Source organism: Oncorhynchus keta, chromosome 14, assembly GCF_023373465.1.
Source record: "Oncorhynchus keta strain PuntledgeMale-10-30-2019 chromosome 14, Oket_V2, whole genome shotgun sequence".
Classification (NCBI taxonomy): domain Eukaryota; kingdom Metazoa; phylum Chordata; class Actinopteri; order Salmoniformes; family Salmonidae; genus Oncorhynchus; species Oncorhynchus keta.
In genome coordinates, this window is record NC_068434.1 from 20,526,709 (window position 1) to 20,543,659 (window position 16,951).

Below are 16,951 nucleotides of genomic sequence, written 5' to 3' on the forward strand. Positions count from 1 at the left end.
ACTGCGTTCTCCTGTATGCCAAAAGACTGTGTTTGCACACTGATCTGATTCTAGGGCATTAGCAAGTCTACAGGGGCAAGGTTACTCATCACATGATCATGGTTCACTGAACCACCTCTATTACACTTATGACAGATCATTTTACCTTCAGGGCCTGATTTCCCGATAGCAATGGAACTTCGGCTTACAAGTGTTTTAATGATGCATCTTTCCTACAATGGCCGAAGATGTAACGTACATTTCCCAAAACACCATGCAGAAAAAACATTCGGTAAGTGTGTCGAAAGAAAGGCAGCACTGCTCTCTGATCAGCTTTCTCCATTCAAATTTTACCTTAACATTATAATTTTTCCACAATACTGACGACGCATCAGCTCCTAGAGCAATATTATCACCTAATGGCTGCAAATATTGAGGTTGCTTATTCTAATGCTTACCCTATAATAATGCAATCAATCACAGATACATTTGGCACATCATTGTGCACGTGTTGTTACACATCATTCAATATATTTAGGCAAATTACAGGCAGAAAAATAGAGCTCAATTGAATTAACATGAAATTGATTTCAATATTTTTGTATTATATAGGTCTATGTAGTCTATACTGTAGGCTATTTATATTTTACTGCAGTCATCCCAGTTTTCATTTGAAGCTTCTTTTGATTCTTTTCTTGTTTTTAACAATTACAAAGACATTGGCAACTTTGTGTTTGCAGTCAACTTCGTTGTGAAGTTATTGGTCACAGAGAGACAGTTAAACATCTTGATTCTATGTTTAGTGGATATCTTCTGTGTATAAAGTGATGTGGTAGGAAAAAAAGACATTGAACGATGCACTTAGTGGTCTGGGCAGTCGGTAAATAACAAGACATTTCAAGTGCAACTTTAGAAACTATGGTTTTGGGAAACAGTTTGGCGATTTAACGATGATCCGTTCCAAGGTCCTAACGATGAACATAGACTTAAGATGCTTTTGGGAAACAGCTTGGTGATTTAACGATGATCCATTCCAAGGTCCTAACGATGAACATAGACTTAAGATGCTTTTGGGAAACAGCTTGGTGATTTAACGATGATCCGTTCCAAGGTCCTAACGATGAACATAGACTTAAGATGCTTTTGGGAAACAGCTTGGTGATTTAACGATGATCCGTTCCAAGGTCCTAACGATGAACATAGACTTAAGATGCTTTTGGGAAACAGCTTGGTGATTTAACGATGATCCGTTCCAAGGTCCTAACGATGAACATAGACTTAAGATGCTTTTGGGAAACCAGGCCCACATTTGTTTAACCATACTATATTTACAATCAGAGATTGAAACATAGAGGCAATTAAACAATCAAGTAATTTGAAATATTTTGCTTTAATGGAGCATTATTTTTTTAATCTGCCCTCTGTAGTGATATTCAAAGCTCCTCTATGTCTGCACAGATGTTTGGGTATCTATGTGTTTGTGTGTGTGTGGCGTTGTTCTCTAGGCAGGCACCACCTCTCTTTGTGCAGTGTAATAACTCCTCTGAGGAAAGACCCATTACAACAGGAAATGAGTGGTATCTGGGCTGCTCTATCTGCAGGCTGATTTCCAGGATACACAGCAATGGCAGTGCTAGGATATGTCACCATATTCACCAGGGTCAGAGTTATCAGGCATCTGGGGCGCAGGTCTGATGTTGTCTCTCTCTGTGAGCAGCCTGTCAGCAAGGAGGAAACCTTGGTGTTGATTAAACCCAACATTTGTACTCTAAAACTCTCCTCCCGCTTGTTTTTCCGAGGCTGTGTGTCTGAGTGAGGTTTCTGCTGGTTGCGAAGTCACTGAATCAATTAGAGGTGTCGTATAGTGCCAGGCCTGGTGAGACATGAAAAGCGTGTGGCACTGTGCTCTCACTCTCTTTTTCTCCATTCACATCTAAAGAGGTTTGATTGTAAAGCCAGTCTGTCAGGTGGGCCCCAGAGGTGTGGATAAATTAGCCCCCCACCCACCCAACATCAGCCCTCTTCAGCCCTATCCATCTGTGATCTGCTTGATGCGAGTTGGGTGACTCATCCTTCAAACTTTGCATGGACTCTTCCCGCTCTGCTTAATCGCTCTCTCTCTCTATCTCTCTCTCTCAACCTCCCTTCCTGTCTCCCTCCCCTCCTATCTGTTCCCAATGTAAACTAATTCTATACATGTTTACTGATAAATCCTTCCCTCCTCCTCACTCCCGTAGATAAGTGGTTTTGTAGAGAAGGTCTGAGTGTCTCCTCCCCCTGTCATTCACAGGTGAAGCAGATCATGGAAGAGGCTGTCACCAGGAAGTTTGTACATGAAGACAGCAGCCACATTGTCTCATTTTGTGGTAAGTTTCAACTATTGGGACATATTTGGTGGTATTTGCTCATTAATCACCTGCCCTACAACAGAAAAAAATCGAACCTTTTGTCATTGTGCCAATTAGAAGGAATATCCTGTCAGACACGAGTCAGTCAGGTTTCAATGGTCAGGTGGTTTTTCCCAACATACAGTGCATTCGGAAAGTATTCAGACCTCTTGACTTTTTCCACATTTTGTTACGCTACAGCCTTATTCTACAATGAATTAAATTGTTTTTTTCCTCATCAATACACACAATAGCCCATAATGACAAAGCAAAAACAGGTTTTTAGACATTTTTGCTAATTTATAAAAAATAAAAAAGTTTTAACATACAGTACCAATGAAAAATTTGGACACACCTACTCATTCAAGTGTTGTTCTTTTTTAAATTTTTTACTATGTTCTACATTGTAGAATAATAATACATAATGAATAATGTAGTACCAAAAAATATATTTAAGATTCTTCAAAGTAGCCATCCTTTGCCTTGAGGCCAAATAATTCAATCTTGGTTTCATCAGACCAGAGAATCTTATTTTTCATGGTCTGATAGTCTTTGGGTACCTTTTGGCAAACTCCAAGCGAGCTGTCATGTGCCTTTAACTGAAGAGTGGCTTCCGCCTGATCACTCTATCATAAAGGCCTGATTGGTGGAGTGCTGCAGAAATGGTTGTCCCTCTGGAACATTCTTCCATCTCCATAGAAGAACTCTGGAGTTCTGTCAGAGGGACCATCGGGTTCTTGGTTGCCTCCCTGACCAAGGCTCTTCTCCCCCGATTTCTCAGTTTGGCCGGGCAGCCAGCACTAGGAAGAGTTTTGGTGGTTCCAAACTTCTTCCATTTAAGAATGATGGAGGCCACTGTGTTCTTGGGGATCTTCAATGCTGCAGAAATGTTTTGGTACCCTCCCCCAGATCTGTGCCTCGACACAAGCCTGTCTCAGAGCTCTATGGACAATTCCTTCGACCTCATGGCTTGGTTTTTGCTCTAACATATGCACAAACCACCCCCCTCGTCTCACCAGAGTGTGCTGTTCTATCTAGCCAGTGCAGCGTATATCCATGTCACCATTCAGCCACAATTCCGTGAAACATAAGATGTTACAGTTTTTAATGTCCCGTTGGTAGGATATTCGTGATCGTACCTCGTCTAATTTAATATTGACGGTGACGGCAGCTTTCCCACTCGCCTTCTGCGGATCCTTACGAGGCACCCCGCTCTGTGTCCTCTGTACCTGTGTCTCTTTCTCTTGCCAATGACGTGGATGTTGTCCTTGTCGGGTGTTGGCAGTATATTCTGTCCTGCTTGTTGAAGAAAAAATCTTTGTCTAATCCGAGGTGAGTGATCACTGTTCTGATATCCAGAATCTGTTTTTTTGCCGTAAGATACGGTGGCAGAAACATTATGTACAAAATAAGTTACAAATAACGTGAAACAACCCCACATAATAGCACAATTGGGTAGGCGCCCGTAAAACTGTTGCCATTTCTTCCAGTGCCATTTTAGTTAGTGCATAGGGGGGTGAAATAATCATTTCACAGTCCCTCAGACATTCTTCACAGGCTCATCAAGCCTTACTGACATCCTGCCGAAGTCGCAGGATATTTTATCAACTGATAAAAGTGGTAGAGGAAAGGTCCAAATCTGCATATCACATCAACCTGTGGGTGGAGGGTTTGAGGGTCTGCTAGCCAGAACTTTGGTGGGTGCTCAAAGTAAAATTTTAAAAAAGGGCACCTTAATAACATGACATTTTCTACAAAAATCCCCTCACTCATCACACATTGTATGCTAACCAAGCTAGAACCAAAGATGAAATTAACTATCTTTGCTAAAAGCGCTACTGGGCTGGGCTTTATCAGCTGATCATCACTAATCAGTGTTTCCTCTGGACATTTTTGTTGCAGTGTCGTTTATAGAACAACTGTGAAAAGGTCAGCTCAAGTGACTTTTTAAAAGGACATACTTCCCGATGTGTTTTCTTTTATGAACATGCCATAAGCCAACATGTCATTGCAATAAATTAGTTTAAAACGGCAACATTTTCTCTCAGCCTCATGCCATAAAGTGTAGAATAGCATGAGATTAGCTATAAAACAGAAAATGTTCTCTCTGCACCATGGTAAAATGTATAGAATTGCAGGAAATGAGCTTTAAAACAGCAACATTTTCTCTCTGCCTCATGGCAAAATGTGCATGGTTGAGACTTGACTGGGTGAGGGGTGATATCTATGGAGGCTTGACAAAGTTCCTAATGTGTATGCCATACCACAAACTGGGGGCTGTCTCTTGGGAAGAATCTCATTTGCATACTCCTAGAGTCATCTCTCCAAAACTATATTGGAGGAGAAGATCAGAGGGGCGGGACCTCTGGCTTTCTCATCCAATGGGTTTTGAGAAGGAGAGAGGACGAGGAGTATGCAATTTAGATCTTCCCAGAGTCTCTCCAATGTCTAGTGCTCTGTCTTGAAGACAGTGCACTGAGTTTTCTGCACAGGCAGTTTTGGCTGCCACAGTGGCACAAAGAGCCAAATAACCTTTAAACCGGTGCTGTACCCGGGCATATTATTGAAAGTATGTTTGGTAGAAATATTATGATGTAGCATTTTAGTTTTTTTTGTTTGCAGTGGCTACAATTACCAAATGAATGAATGTAGCGGAAACACTGTTGCTAATGTAGACTAGATTAATCAACTACTTAGCTAGATTATGTTCATCTTTACTTGATTTGAATTTGTTATGCTACTGACAAACAGTCGAACTGCTGTTGCCCCCTGAGACAACACATGCTAGCAACTCCAAAGTATCCTACTACTGGCCGTATTCATTTCAAACTCACCGCTCTGCTTCGGTGGGTAGCTCGTGCATGCAACAAGGAAGAGTGCAGCAATGCACTGCCGCTCTCACGGTCGCAGAAGGGCAGGGAGGGGGACTTTTGTTTTAAAGATTCATGTGTTTTATGAGAAATCATCTAGGTTGATAGTTGCGCCACCAATCATAAGGACACTTTTTTCATAGGAGGACAAATGGGCAGGTGCTCCAGCACCCATAGGGCTCTAGCTGTGCATGTGCCCACTGCTAGCTGATAACTGTGTGATCAATCTCCAAGGAAAGGCTCTTCCTCCCCGACTTACACAGGAGAGTATCCCGACTTTTAACAGACCTGGAAGTAAGAGCTTCACCTTTACCTCATATACCATGGGGGCTGTTAGTGTTAGCTCCCCCCACGTACTACTATGCTGTCCCAGGTTTTACACCAAGCTGTCACACAAATGTGTCTGTGTACAGAGATCACAGGATGGAGATGGAGGGCGAGGGGAGGGGGAAAGGGAAGGCGTGAGGCGAGGACTTGCTCAGGCAGGTCACCGGGGAGTAATTAGCCTCTATCATCATGGTCAAATATTCAAGTCGCCTAGGCAAGAGAGCCGGGGAAATATCAAGTGTTAGTCACGCCCGTCCCTTCTTCATGTTCTCCTCACCAAAATAGCTATTATTCCTTTCTTCCTGTTCTCCTCACCAAAATAGCTATTATTCCCTTCCCTTCACATTGCTGTGACAGCGATAGTAACCATAGAATTAGGAAATAGAATACTAATTTAATAGCATCTTTATTTAGTCATCCAATTGTTAATGAAGCCGAGCTTTAAAGGTGTATCTTTCTCAAAGTGGTCATGAAGTAGCCTGAGTGCCAATCTGTTTCTGCACTCTTATCAACTCTTTATGGAATTGCCATACCATTTCAATAAGGATATAGCAAGAGAGCAGAAACAGACTGGCACCCAGGGTAGGCATGATGTTGGCATTCAATAATTAATCTAAGCCAATAGTGTGGTTGGCCATATTTAGAATGTGGAGTGTGTCGTAGTGCTGAGAATTCCTGGTCAGTGGCAACACAGACACTCTGAGTCCCCTAATGTGTTCTGTTGCCACAGATACGGGGCTGATTAGGGGTCATTACTCCAGTAGCTGTAATTACCTTTTAAATAAGAGTGCCTCCTGTGTCGAGAGTGGACAGGGTCCAGCCACTCGTTTCCTTTAAGGGTTTATTTGACACAAAGGATATTGCTTTGGTTGCATGGCTCCCGGGGTTATGTTAGGCCAAAGTACCGCAAAGCCAAGGAGGTTTCACCCTCTGGAAATGCTGATTTCTTTTCAATATTGGAGTGTATTTTCTAGTAGTTTGAAAGACGAGGGTCATCCTATTGAGACATCTTTGTCACGGAATTACATTTCTCGCTCCTCTAATAATAAGGAAAGAAACAGAGACGTGCATCAAGATAAAGAGAAAGGAAGGAAGGAAGAGAGTGAGAGCGAGGAAGAGATGGAGTACATACTGTATTAGTGAGAATATACACAACACTGCTCCAACATTAGGATTACAAAGCTTTAGAATAGCTGGAAAATATGGTACATTTATACAGTACCAGTCAAAAGTTTGGAACACACCTACTCATTCAAGGGTTTTTCTTTATTTTTTAAATGATTTTCTACATTGTAGAATAATAGTGAAGACATCAAAACTGTGAAATTACACATGGAATGGAACATGGAATCATGTAGTAACTAAAAAAGTGTTAAACAAATCAAAATATAGTTTAGATTTTAGATTCTTCAAAGTATCCACCCTTTGCCTTGATGACAACTTTGCACACTCTTTGCATTCTCTCAACCAGCTTCACCTGGAATGCTTTTCCAACAGTCTTGAAGGAGTTCCCACATATGCTGAGCACTTGTTGACTGCTTTTCCTTCATTCTGCGGTCCAACTCATCCCTAACCATCTCAATTGGGTTGAGGTCGGGTGATTGTGAAGGCCAGGTCATCTGATGCAGCACCCCATCACTCTCCTTCTTGATCAAATTGCCCTTACACAGCCTGGAGGTGTGTTGGGTCATTGACCTGTTGAAAAACAAATGATAGTCCCACTAAGCGCAAACCAGATGGGATGGCGTATCGATTCAAAATGCTATGGTAGCCATGTTGGTTAAGTGTGCCTTGAATTGTAAATAAATCACTGACAGTGTCACAAACAAAGCACCCCCACACAATCACACCTCCTCCTCCATGCTTCATGGTGGGAACCACACATACGGAGATCATCCATTCAGATTACATAGTTTTATGTACTCTGATTGCTCCATTTTATTTCGATTTTAATAGATGATAAGTATAGTTTAGTTATTCAGTGCAATAATGGACATGGTATAGAAACTATTTTGATATAGGCAAGGTTATAGCTGTATTGTACTGCCGGTGGGCAAAGTTGGTTGAAAGTACATCACAGGCAGAGAAAGATTCTCCCTCCACTGCTTTCTTTCTCAGCGCTGGTGCACTCCATCAGCAGGGGTTTCCATGACAACCACGGGATTAGTCCTGAGAGAGAGCTCAAATGTCAAAACCGCTCAAGGCACTGCCACGTAGGCCTTATAGAAAGATGTGTCTGTTCGTGTGTATGTGTGCATACGGTGCGTGTGCACTAGTGTTTACTGGATAAGCTCTTGGCTTAGGAAAATATAATTATGTTTATGGATAACGTAATAAAAATGATTGGCTTATTTGAGTTACTTTCATAACAGCCTCAAGCTGCAGAGCTTTGTCTGAAGTGTCCATCATACGGCTCAGTCACAATTACACAGAAGCTAAGTATTATAATATGCAGATTCTCTATGGGTATTGAGAGATTTTTTATTTAGGACCATGTATCATATTTTTTACAACACAGTATGATGGTAGATATGTTTTTTTAGAATGTGAATCCCCTTCTATTGACACTACATTTGTGTGCATCACAGGAGGTTGGTGGCACCTTAATTGGGGAGGACCAACTCTGGCGGCTCATAGTAATGGCTGGACCTTAATAAATGTAATGGTATTGAACTCAACAAACATGAAGTTTCCATGTGTTTAATATCATTCCATTCACTCCATTCCAGACATTATGAGCCGTCCTCCCCTCAGCAGCCTTCTGTGGTGTGCATTCATCATCGAATGTCATATGATGTATTGTAACTTGTAACTCACCACCAGCATCATACAGTGATATTACATTTTTAATAAAGTTGAATGAAATATTAAAATGCAGAACATAATGGTGACAAGTTTCAGTGAACTCTCAGATTGTTTCTCATCTATATTTTGAAATGTACTATTATTTCTGTCCCTATTTGTGTGTGTGTGTGTGTGTGTGCAGCTGCGGTGGAGGCGTGTGTTCTCCATGGGCTTAAACGGCGAGCGGCGGGATTCCTGCGTAGCAACAAGATAGCAGCGCTCTTCATGAAGGTGGGGAAGAGCTTCGCCCCGGCAGAGGAGCTGTGCAGAAAGGCTCAGGAGCTGGAACAGATCACGGAGAGCAAGTGAGAGCACACACACCTTTGTACAGACACAAACACACCACCGAATCCCTGTACAGACAGACCATAGCACTCAAAAGCAAAGAGCTGTTACTGTATATTACTGCTAACAAATCGTAAACATGATTTCTGTCATACACGACAACTCTACTCACACATAATTATAGTTTACTAATGCAATGCAGGTGTAACATAAGAAATGATCACTGGTAGAAAATAACCAAAGGTAACCTCTGAGTTCCTCCCTCCCTCTCCCCTGTTTCTACATTGCAGACGGAACCAAAGTTTGCCCAACCAGGATAGCTTACGGATACTGTCCAGGCTGCCCAGCCTCAGCCCGCAGGTGGTCAGAAACCTTTGGATCCGCACGGCCCTCATAGAGAAGGTGCTGGACAAGATCGTGCTCTACCTCGTGGAGAACAGCAGGTGAGTCACAGGAGGGTGAAATGGCATGGTCACCTGCGGGGAGGAGGCAAAGGAAATCCAGAAATGCATGGCTCACCTTCATAACGTTTTTATGTTCCAGTAAATTCTATGAAAAAGAGGCCATTCTGATGGATCCGGTGGACGGACCCATTCTGGCCTCTTTGTTAGGTAATGATTCCACATGGTTAAGCTTTTATTCATAAACATCTCATCTCAGACAATATACCAGTGTAGTAGGGGATTTCCTCTTACACGGGGCACCAATTAATGTCAGTGATTCTCCTCACACTGGGCACCAATACGTCTTTTCACGCTATTATTCTGTACTCTGGCAGTGGGGCCCTGTGCCTTGGAGTACACAAAGATGAAGACGGCGGACCACTTCTGGACAGACCCCTCGGCCGACGAGCTTGTCCAGAGACACCGCATCCACAGTGGCCACTGCAGACAGGACTCCCCCACCAAGAGGCCTGCTCTCTGTGTAAGTTTCCTGGGAAGGGTAGGGGTTCTAAATAATGTACCACTACTCTACCAAACTCCCCCAAATAAGATTGAACATGACCACATTATCCCCTGGTATACATTTCTCTATTGATTATTTCATATCTTTCTTTTGCTGACACTGCACACTATTAGCTCAAACGTAGCGGGGATATCCGTGACCAATCCTGTCATTGAAGCCTCCCCCAGCCTCTCTCTTTCAGTAGAAGAAGACCTGCTATTGTCAATGCATTAAGGAGCACATTGTGTCCCGCGGGAGAGGACAGAATGTATTTTCTGGAACTACTCTTCACATTATCATTGACCCCTGCAGCTAGAAACATCTCGCCACGTAGCACCATTCTCATTCTACATTGACAACTGAGAGCTGTTTATTGCAGCACTGTATCTTTTGTACCCTAGAGGCAAACATAATGGGCTTTGTCATCAGAAACAGAGTGGCAAATGGTTTCCCATTTCATTTTTCTTCAATCAACCAAACACATTTCTGATGTTACATCGTTTGAGCCAGTGTAGCAGCCTGAAATCAAATACATGGCTGAAAGGGTTTCTAAAAGCTGTATAAGCTGGGTAACATTATAATACTTGATTAGCCGTTGCTAATTCATTCCCAGTGGATGATCATTGTGGTTAACTGTATGGAATTAACTAAATGTGCTCAATGGTGGATGAACAATATGGCATCATACATTAATTTTGCACCAGTGATGTGTGAAACTAACTGGCCAATATATGGAAGTTGGCTGGACGGATGGGAGGATGGTTTGAGATGGGGTAAAAACAAACACACTGTCTGTGTTTCCAGATCCAGAAGAGGCATTCCAGTAACAGCATGGAGGAGCGGCCCTCACCTTCAGCCCGGGACTACGTGGAATCCCTGCACCAGAACAACAGAGCCACCCTGCTGTTTGGAAAGAACAACGTGCTGGTGCAGCCGGTAAACAATTCATCCTCCTCCCATCTCTAAGAAGCTCACCAGTTTGAGTGTGTCAAGAACTGCAACGCTGTTGGGTTTGTCATGCTTAACAATTTCTTGTGTGTATCAAGAATGGTCCATCACCCAAAGGACATCCAGTCAACTTGACACAACTGTGGGAAGCATTGGAGTCAACATTGGCTAGACGAACTGAAACTGAGGGCAAAAGGGGTTGGGTTGCAACTCAATATTAGGAAGGTGTACCTAAGGTTTTGTACACTTAGTGTATCTATAGAGAGATTCGCCATATCGAGCTTTCTGTGAAAGATGATCTCTCAGTGCCCCAACTCCTCCATATTTATGATAGCATTCAGAAACTCAAATATTCACTGAAAGCAAATATGCCAGTTGTTAACCTTTCTTGGGCAGCGACAACATTCCGCTGAAAAGGTGCGAAATTCAAAAATATATATTTTTTAAATATGTAACTTTCACACATTAACAAGTTCAATAGAGCAAATGAAAGATAAACATCTTGTTAATCTACCCATTGTGTCCGATTTCAAAAATGCTTTACAGCGAAAGCACAACATATGATTATGTTAGGTCAGAGTCAAGTCACAAAAACACACACAGCCATTTTCCAGCCAAAGAGAGGAGTCACAAAAATCAGAAATATAGATAAAATGAATCACTAACCTTTGATGATCTTCATCAGATGACACTCATAGGACATCATGCTACACAATACATGTATGTTTTGTTCGATAATGTGCATATTTATATCCAAGAATCTCAGTTTACATCGGCGATTTACGTGCAGTAATGTTTTGATTCCAAAACATCCGGTGATTTTGCAGAAATACTCATAATAAACATTGATAAAAGACAACTGTTATTCACAGAATTAAAGATAGACTTCTCCTTAACTTCTTGGTGACAGGGGGCAGTATTAAATGCATGCCTAAATTCAACTGCCTGCTACTCATAAGATATGCATATTATTAGTAGATTTGGATAGAAAACACTGAAGTTTCTAAAACTATTTGAATCATGTCTGTGAGTATAACATAACTTATTTAGCAGGCGAAACCCAGAGGACAAACCATTCAGATTTTTGTTTTTTGAGGTCACTCTCTTTCAAATGGGTTTTCATTGGGAATCCAGATTTCTAAGGGACCTTCTTGCAGATCCTCTTTAGATCAATCTTTAGGATGTTTTTAACATAAAACATCAATAATGTTCCAACCGGAGAATTCCTTTGTCTGAAGAAAAGCACTGGAACGAGAGGTAACTCTGTCGTGAGCGAGCGTCATGAGACCAAGGCACTCTGAGACCAAGGCCACTGACTCAAAGAGGTCTCATGAGCCCCTCCTTTATCGTAGAATCCTCATTCAAGTTTCTAAAGACGGTTGACATCTAGTGGAAGCCATAGGAAGTGCAACTTTATCCATTTCTCAATGTGTATTCGGTAGGCCAAGCTTTGAAAAACTACAAACCTCACATGTCCCACTTCCTGGTTGGATTTTTCTCAGGTTTTCGCCTGCCATATGAGTTATGTTATACTCACAGACATCATTCAAACAGTTTTAGAAACTTCAGAGTGTTTTCTATCCAATACTAATAATAATATGCATATATTAGCATCTGGGACAGAGTAGGAGGCAGTTTACGCTATTCATACAAAAGTGAAAAATGCTGCCCCCTATCCCAAAAAGGTTAACACCACAACACAGTAGACCTATTTGGAGACACACTGTGAATGCCAATCTGTAAAATCCGGAACAGCTCGGGTGGATCTTATCTCCTGTTTTTGTAGTATAAGGCAGTTTGATGTATATGGTGTCAAATCCGATTCAAAAGTCGAACGGGTGCAGGATGGATCATCATTGCACGAGCAAACACTTGAGTGGAGAAAGAAGAAATGTGGCCGAGCGAGCAGAGGAAGGGTCCCACGAGTGCAGGCCAGCGTGGTGAGCGCAAGTTTTTATTTTTTATTTCACCTTTATTTAACCAGGTAGGCCAGTAGAGAAGAGGTTCTCATTTACAACTGCGACCTGGCCAAGATAAAGCAAAGCAGTGCGACACAAACAACACCGAGTTACACATGGGATTAACAAACGTACAGTCAATAACACAATAGAAACATCTATATACATTGTGTGCAAATGTAGTAAGATTAGGGAGGTAAGGCAATAAATAGGCCATAGTGGTGATATAATTACAATTTAGCATTAGCACTGGAGTGATAGATGTGCAGAAGATGAATGTGCAGTTAGAGATACTGGGGTGAAAGGAGCAAAAAAATAAATACCAATATGGGGATGCGGTAGTTGGGTGGGCTATTTACAGATGGGCTGTGTACAGGCACAATGATCGGTAAGCTGCTCTAACAGCTGATACTTAAACACTCCACGGAAGGAGAGTTGTATGGCATTGAAGCTTGTCTGGAGGGTTGTTAACACAGTGTCCAAATAAGGGCCAGAAGTATACAGAATGGTGTCGTCTGCGTAGAGGTGGATCAGAGACTCACCAGCAGCAAGAGCGACCTCATTGATGTATGCAGAGAAAAGATTCAGCCCGAGAATTTTGACACCTGAAGAAATACATACTACATGTCAAAGACTGCACAAATACACCGAATCCCCATATGGATGTCTTTTCTCTCTCTCACATCAACTTTCCAGTTTCCTCTCCAAAATCCATACTATAATTGTACAATAGGTATAATTCTAGCCAATGAACATAACCTGTAGCAGTCTACTGAAACGCAATTGGTCAAGTTTTTGGACCAATCGCGTCTTGACTGCTCTCTAATCTGATGTTTTAGCATAGAGATGAAAGGGGATGGTGAAAGGTGAACAATGTCTGACAATGAAGAGGTAAGTTCCATAGTTTTTCATTAGAGAAACTTGCTAACCAACTAGCTAGCTAATTAACTATGAGTTCAATATTGAAATTGAGTTAGTAGTTATTTGATCTTCTGTTATTAAAGCAGGCTATTAATGAAGCAAGCTAGGTTAACATCAGCTAGCTAGGAAGCTAACTAGCTAACGGTAGCTAGCTAGCTATCTAACATTTAACCATGTGGTTTAACTACTGGACCAGTGTCCCGAAATCGGGAGAGTTGCTGCTCAATATGTGATATTTGACTAGAATGGCGTTGTAAACAAAAGCCAACTTTTTGGGACATAGACATGTCTTATATGGTCAGAAAGCTTAAATGATTAATAATCTAACTGCAGTGTCTAATTTACAGTAGCTATTACAGTGAAAAAATACCATCTATTGTTTGAGGATAGTGCACAACAACAAAACACTTTTATCAAGGCAACTGCTTTGATACATTAACCTGACGGTATATAATGTACTTACATTCAGTAATCTTGCTCTGATTTGTCATCCTGAGGGTCCCAGAGATAAAATGTAGCATTGTTTAAATTTGATCAAATGAATTATTATACCCTAACACGATCCATGTTGTGTACAATGTTTCGCATGAATTCTGACTCTTTCAACTTGCAACAAAACAATCTATGAAAGCTAAACTTTGTTTCACCCGGTCAAATTCAGTTTTTGTGCAATCTTCAGACACTCTAGAAGGCAACCAAACTTTGTATCATCATTCTACGTTACGTATTGGCTACACAACATGTCTAATAGCCCACAAAGGACAGCCATCATAACGCACCAATGAGACGGACGGTGTTCTCTTGATTGACAGTCTCTTGGTCCAATGACCACCTATCGTTTTGAAACATAGCTAGTTAGATAGCCAATGCTCTGGGCTTTACATGAGTATGTGATGGCCCTTTGTTGGAGTAATGGCCATTGTCATATGACTGCGCGCAATGCGATTCATTCTACATTGAAAATCTACAGGACACAGGGGAGTTTACGTTACGCAGCGCTCGCTTTCTTCTACAAAGTTTTCTCAAACATAAAAAGTCCAACATGGCTACTAACAGTATAAACTTCAAGTATACACATTTGGACGAGATTATTGCAGAAATTGACCGGGAGAGTGACATGAGGAGTCCTGCGCATAAGAAAGATTGGAAGGAGAAGGTAACCTTGTTTTTTTAAATCAGTAAGTAAAATATGTTTTTGCTTCTCGTGCTAATCCAGTTTTTTAAATGGTTTCATATTAATTTAAGATTTTTGTCTTTGATTTATATACAGTGGGGCAAAAGAGTATTTAGTCAGCCACCAATTGTGCAAGTTCTCCCTCTTAAAAAGATGAGGGAGGCCTGTAATTTTCATCATAGGTACACTTCAACTATGAAAATGTGAAAATCACATTGAAAATCACATTGTAGGATTTTTTTTATGAAGTTATTTGCAAATTATGGTGGAAAATAAGTATTTGGTCAATAACAAAAGTTTATCTCAATACTTTGCTATATACCCTTTGTTGGCAATGAAAGAGGTCAAACGTTTTCTGTAAGTCTTTCACACACTGTTGCTGGTATTTTGGCCCATTCCTCCATGCAGATCTCATCTAGAGCAGTGATGTTTTGGGGCTGTTGCTGGGCAACACGGACTTTCAACTCCCCCCAAAGATTTTCTATGGGGTTGAGATCTGGAGACTGGCTAGGCCACTCCTACGAAGCCACTCCTTCGTTGCCCGGGCGGTGTGTTTGGGATCATAGTCATGCTGAACGACCCAGCCACGTTTCATCTTCAATGCCCTTGCTGATGAAAGGAGGTTTTCACTCAAAATCTCACGATACATGGCCCCATTCATTCTTTCCTTTACACGGATCAGTCATCCTAGTCCCTTTGCAGAAAAACAGCCCCAAAGCATGATGTTTCCACCCCTATGCTTCACATTAGGTATAGTGTTCTTTGGATGCAACTCAGCATTCTTTGTCCTCCAAACACGAGTTGAGTTTTTACCAAAAAGTTATATTTTTGTTTCATCTGACTATATGACATTCTCCCAATCTTCTTCTGGATCATCCAAATGCTCTCTAGCAAACTTCAGATGGGCCTGGACATGTACTGGCTTAAGCAAGGGGACACGTCTGGCACTGCAGGATTTGAGTCCCTGGCGGCGTAGTGTGTTACTGATGGTAGGCTTTGTTACTTTGGTCCCAGCTCTCTGCAGGTCATTCACTAGGTCCCCCCGTGTGGTTCTGGGATTTTTGCTCACCGTTCTTGTGATCATTTTGGTCCCCTAGTGAATGACCTGCAGTGTGACTGTTTGAGGTTGTGGACAGGTGTCTTTTATACTGATAACAAGTTCAAACATGTGCCATTAATACAGGTAACGAGTGGAAGACAGAGGAGCCTCTTAAATAAGAAGTTACAGGTCTGTGAGAGCCAGAAATCTTGCTTGTTTGTAGGTGACCAAATACTTATTTTCCACCATAATTTGCAAATCAATTCATAAAAAATTCTACAATGTGAGTTTCTGGATTTTTTTTCTCATTTTGTCTGTCATAGTTGAAGTGTACCTATGATGAAAATTACAGGCCTCTCTCATCTTTTTAAGTGGGAGAACTTGCACAATTGGTGGCTGACTAAATACTTTTTTGCCCCACTGTACATGTATATAACCTGATGCATACAATATATTAGTACAGTCTATGCGTCTTATTGCCTATTGATCCACATATTTCATTATAGTGATTGTTTTCCCCATACTTTATATATATATATATACACACATACACATACACACACTACTGTTCAAAAGTTTGGGGTCACTTGAAGAGTTCCCTCTTCAACGTTGCCGTTAAGACTGGTGTTTTGTGGGTACTATTTAATGAAGCTGCCAGTTGAGGACTTGTGAGGCGTCTGTTTCTCAAACTAGACACTCTAATGTGCTTGTCCTCAGCCATTTCCAGCTTCAAAAGTCAGTTACAACATTAACAATGTCTACACTGTATTTCTGAACAATTTAATGTTACTGTAATGGACAAAAAAATGTGCTTTTCTTTCAAAAACAAGGAAATTTCTATATATATATATATATATATATATATATATATATATATATATATATATATATATATAGTTGAAGTCGGAAATGTACATACACTTAGGTTAGAGTCATTAAAACTTGTTTTTCAACCACTCCACAAATTTCTTGTAAACAAACTAGTTTTGGCAAGCCGGTTAGGACATCTCCTTTGCGCATGACACAAGTAATTTTTCCAACATTTGTTTACAGACAAATTATTTCACTTAAAATTCACTGTATCACAATTCCAGTGGGTCATAAGTTTACATAAACTAAGTTGACTGCCTTTAAACAGCTTGGAAAATTCCAGAAAATGATGTCATGGCTTTAGAAGCTTCTGATAGGCTAATTGACATAATTTAAGTCAATTTGAGGTGTAGCTGTGGATGTATGTCAAGGCCTACCTTCAAACTCAGTGCCTCTTTGCTTGA

The 16,951-nt window shown here is 41.1% G+C and overlaps 1 protein-coding gene across 4 annotated transcripts in view; it reads left to right on the plus strand.

Annotated features, from left to right (window-relative positions):
* The window catches only part of LOC118392946 (small G protein signaling modulator 1-like), a 73,235-nt gene that overhangs the window by 12,388 nt on the left and 43,896 nt on the right, over positions 1–16,951 (plus strand). For all 4 annotated transcript variants that reach the window (XM_035784994.2, XM_035784997.2, XM_035784995.2 and 1 more), the window contains 6 exons: positions 2,270–2,345; positions 8,550–8,712; positions 8,983–9,135; positions 9,236–9,303; positions 9,471–9,616; positions 10,442–10,573. In XM_035784994.2, the coding sequence (XP_035640887.1) occupies positions 2,270–2,345; positions 8,550–8,712; positions 8,983–9,135; positions 9,236–9,303; positions 9,471–9,616; positions 10,442–10,573 (738 nt within the window). The remainder of the gene's footprint in view (positions 1–2,269; positions 2,346–8,549; positions 8,713–8,982; positions 9,136–9,235; positions 9,304–9,470; positions 9,617–10,441; positions 10,574–16,951) is intronic.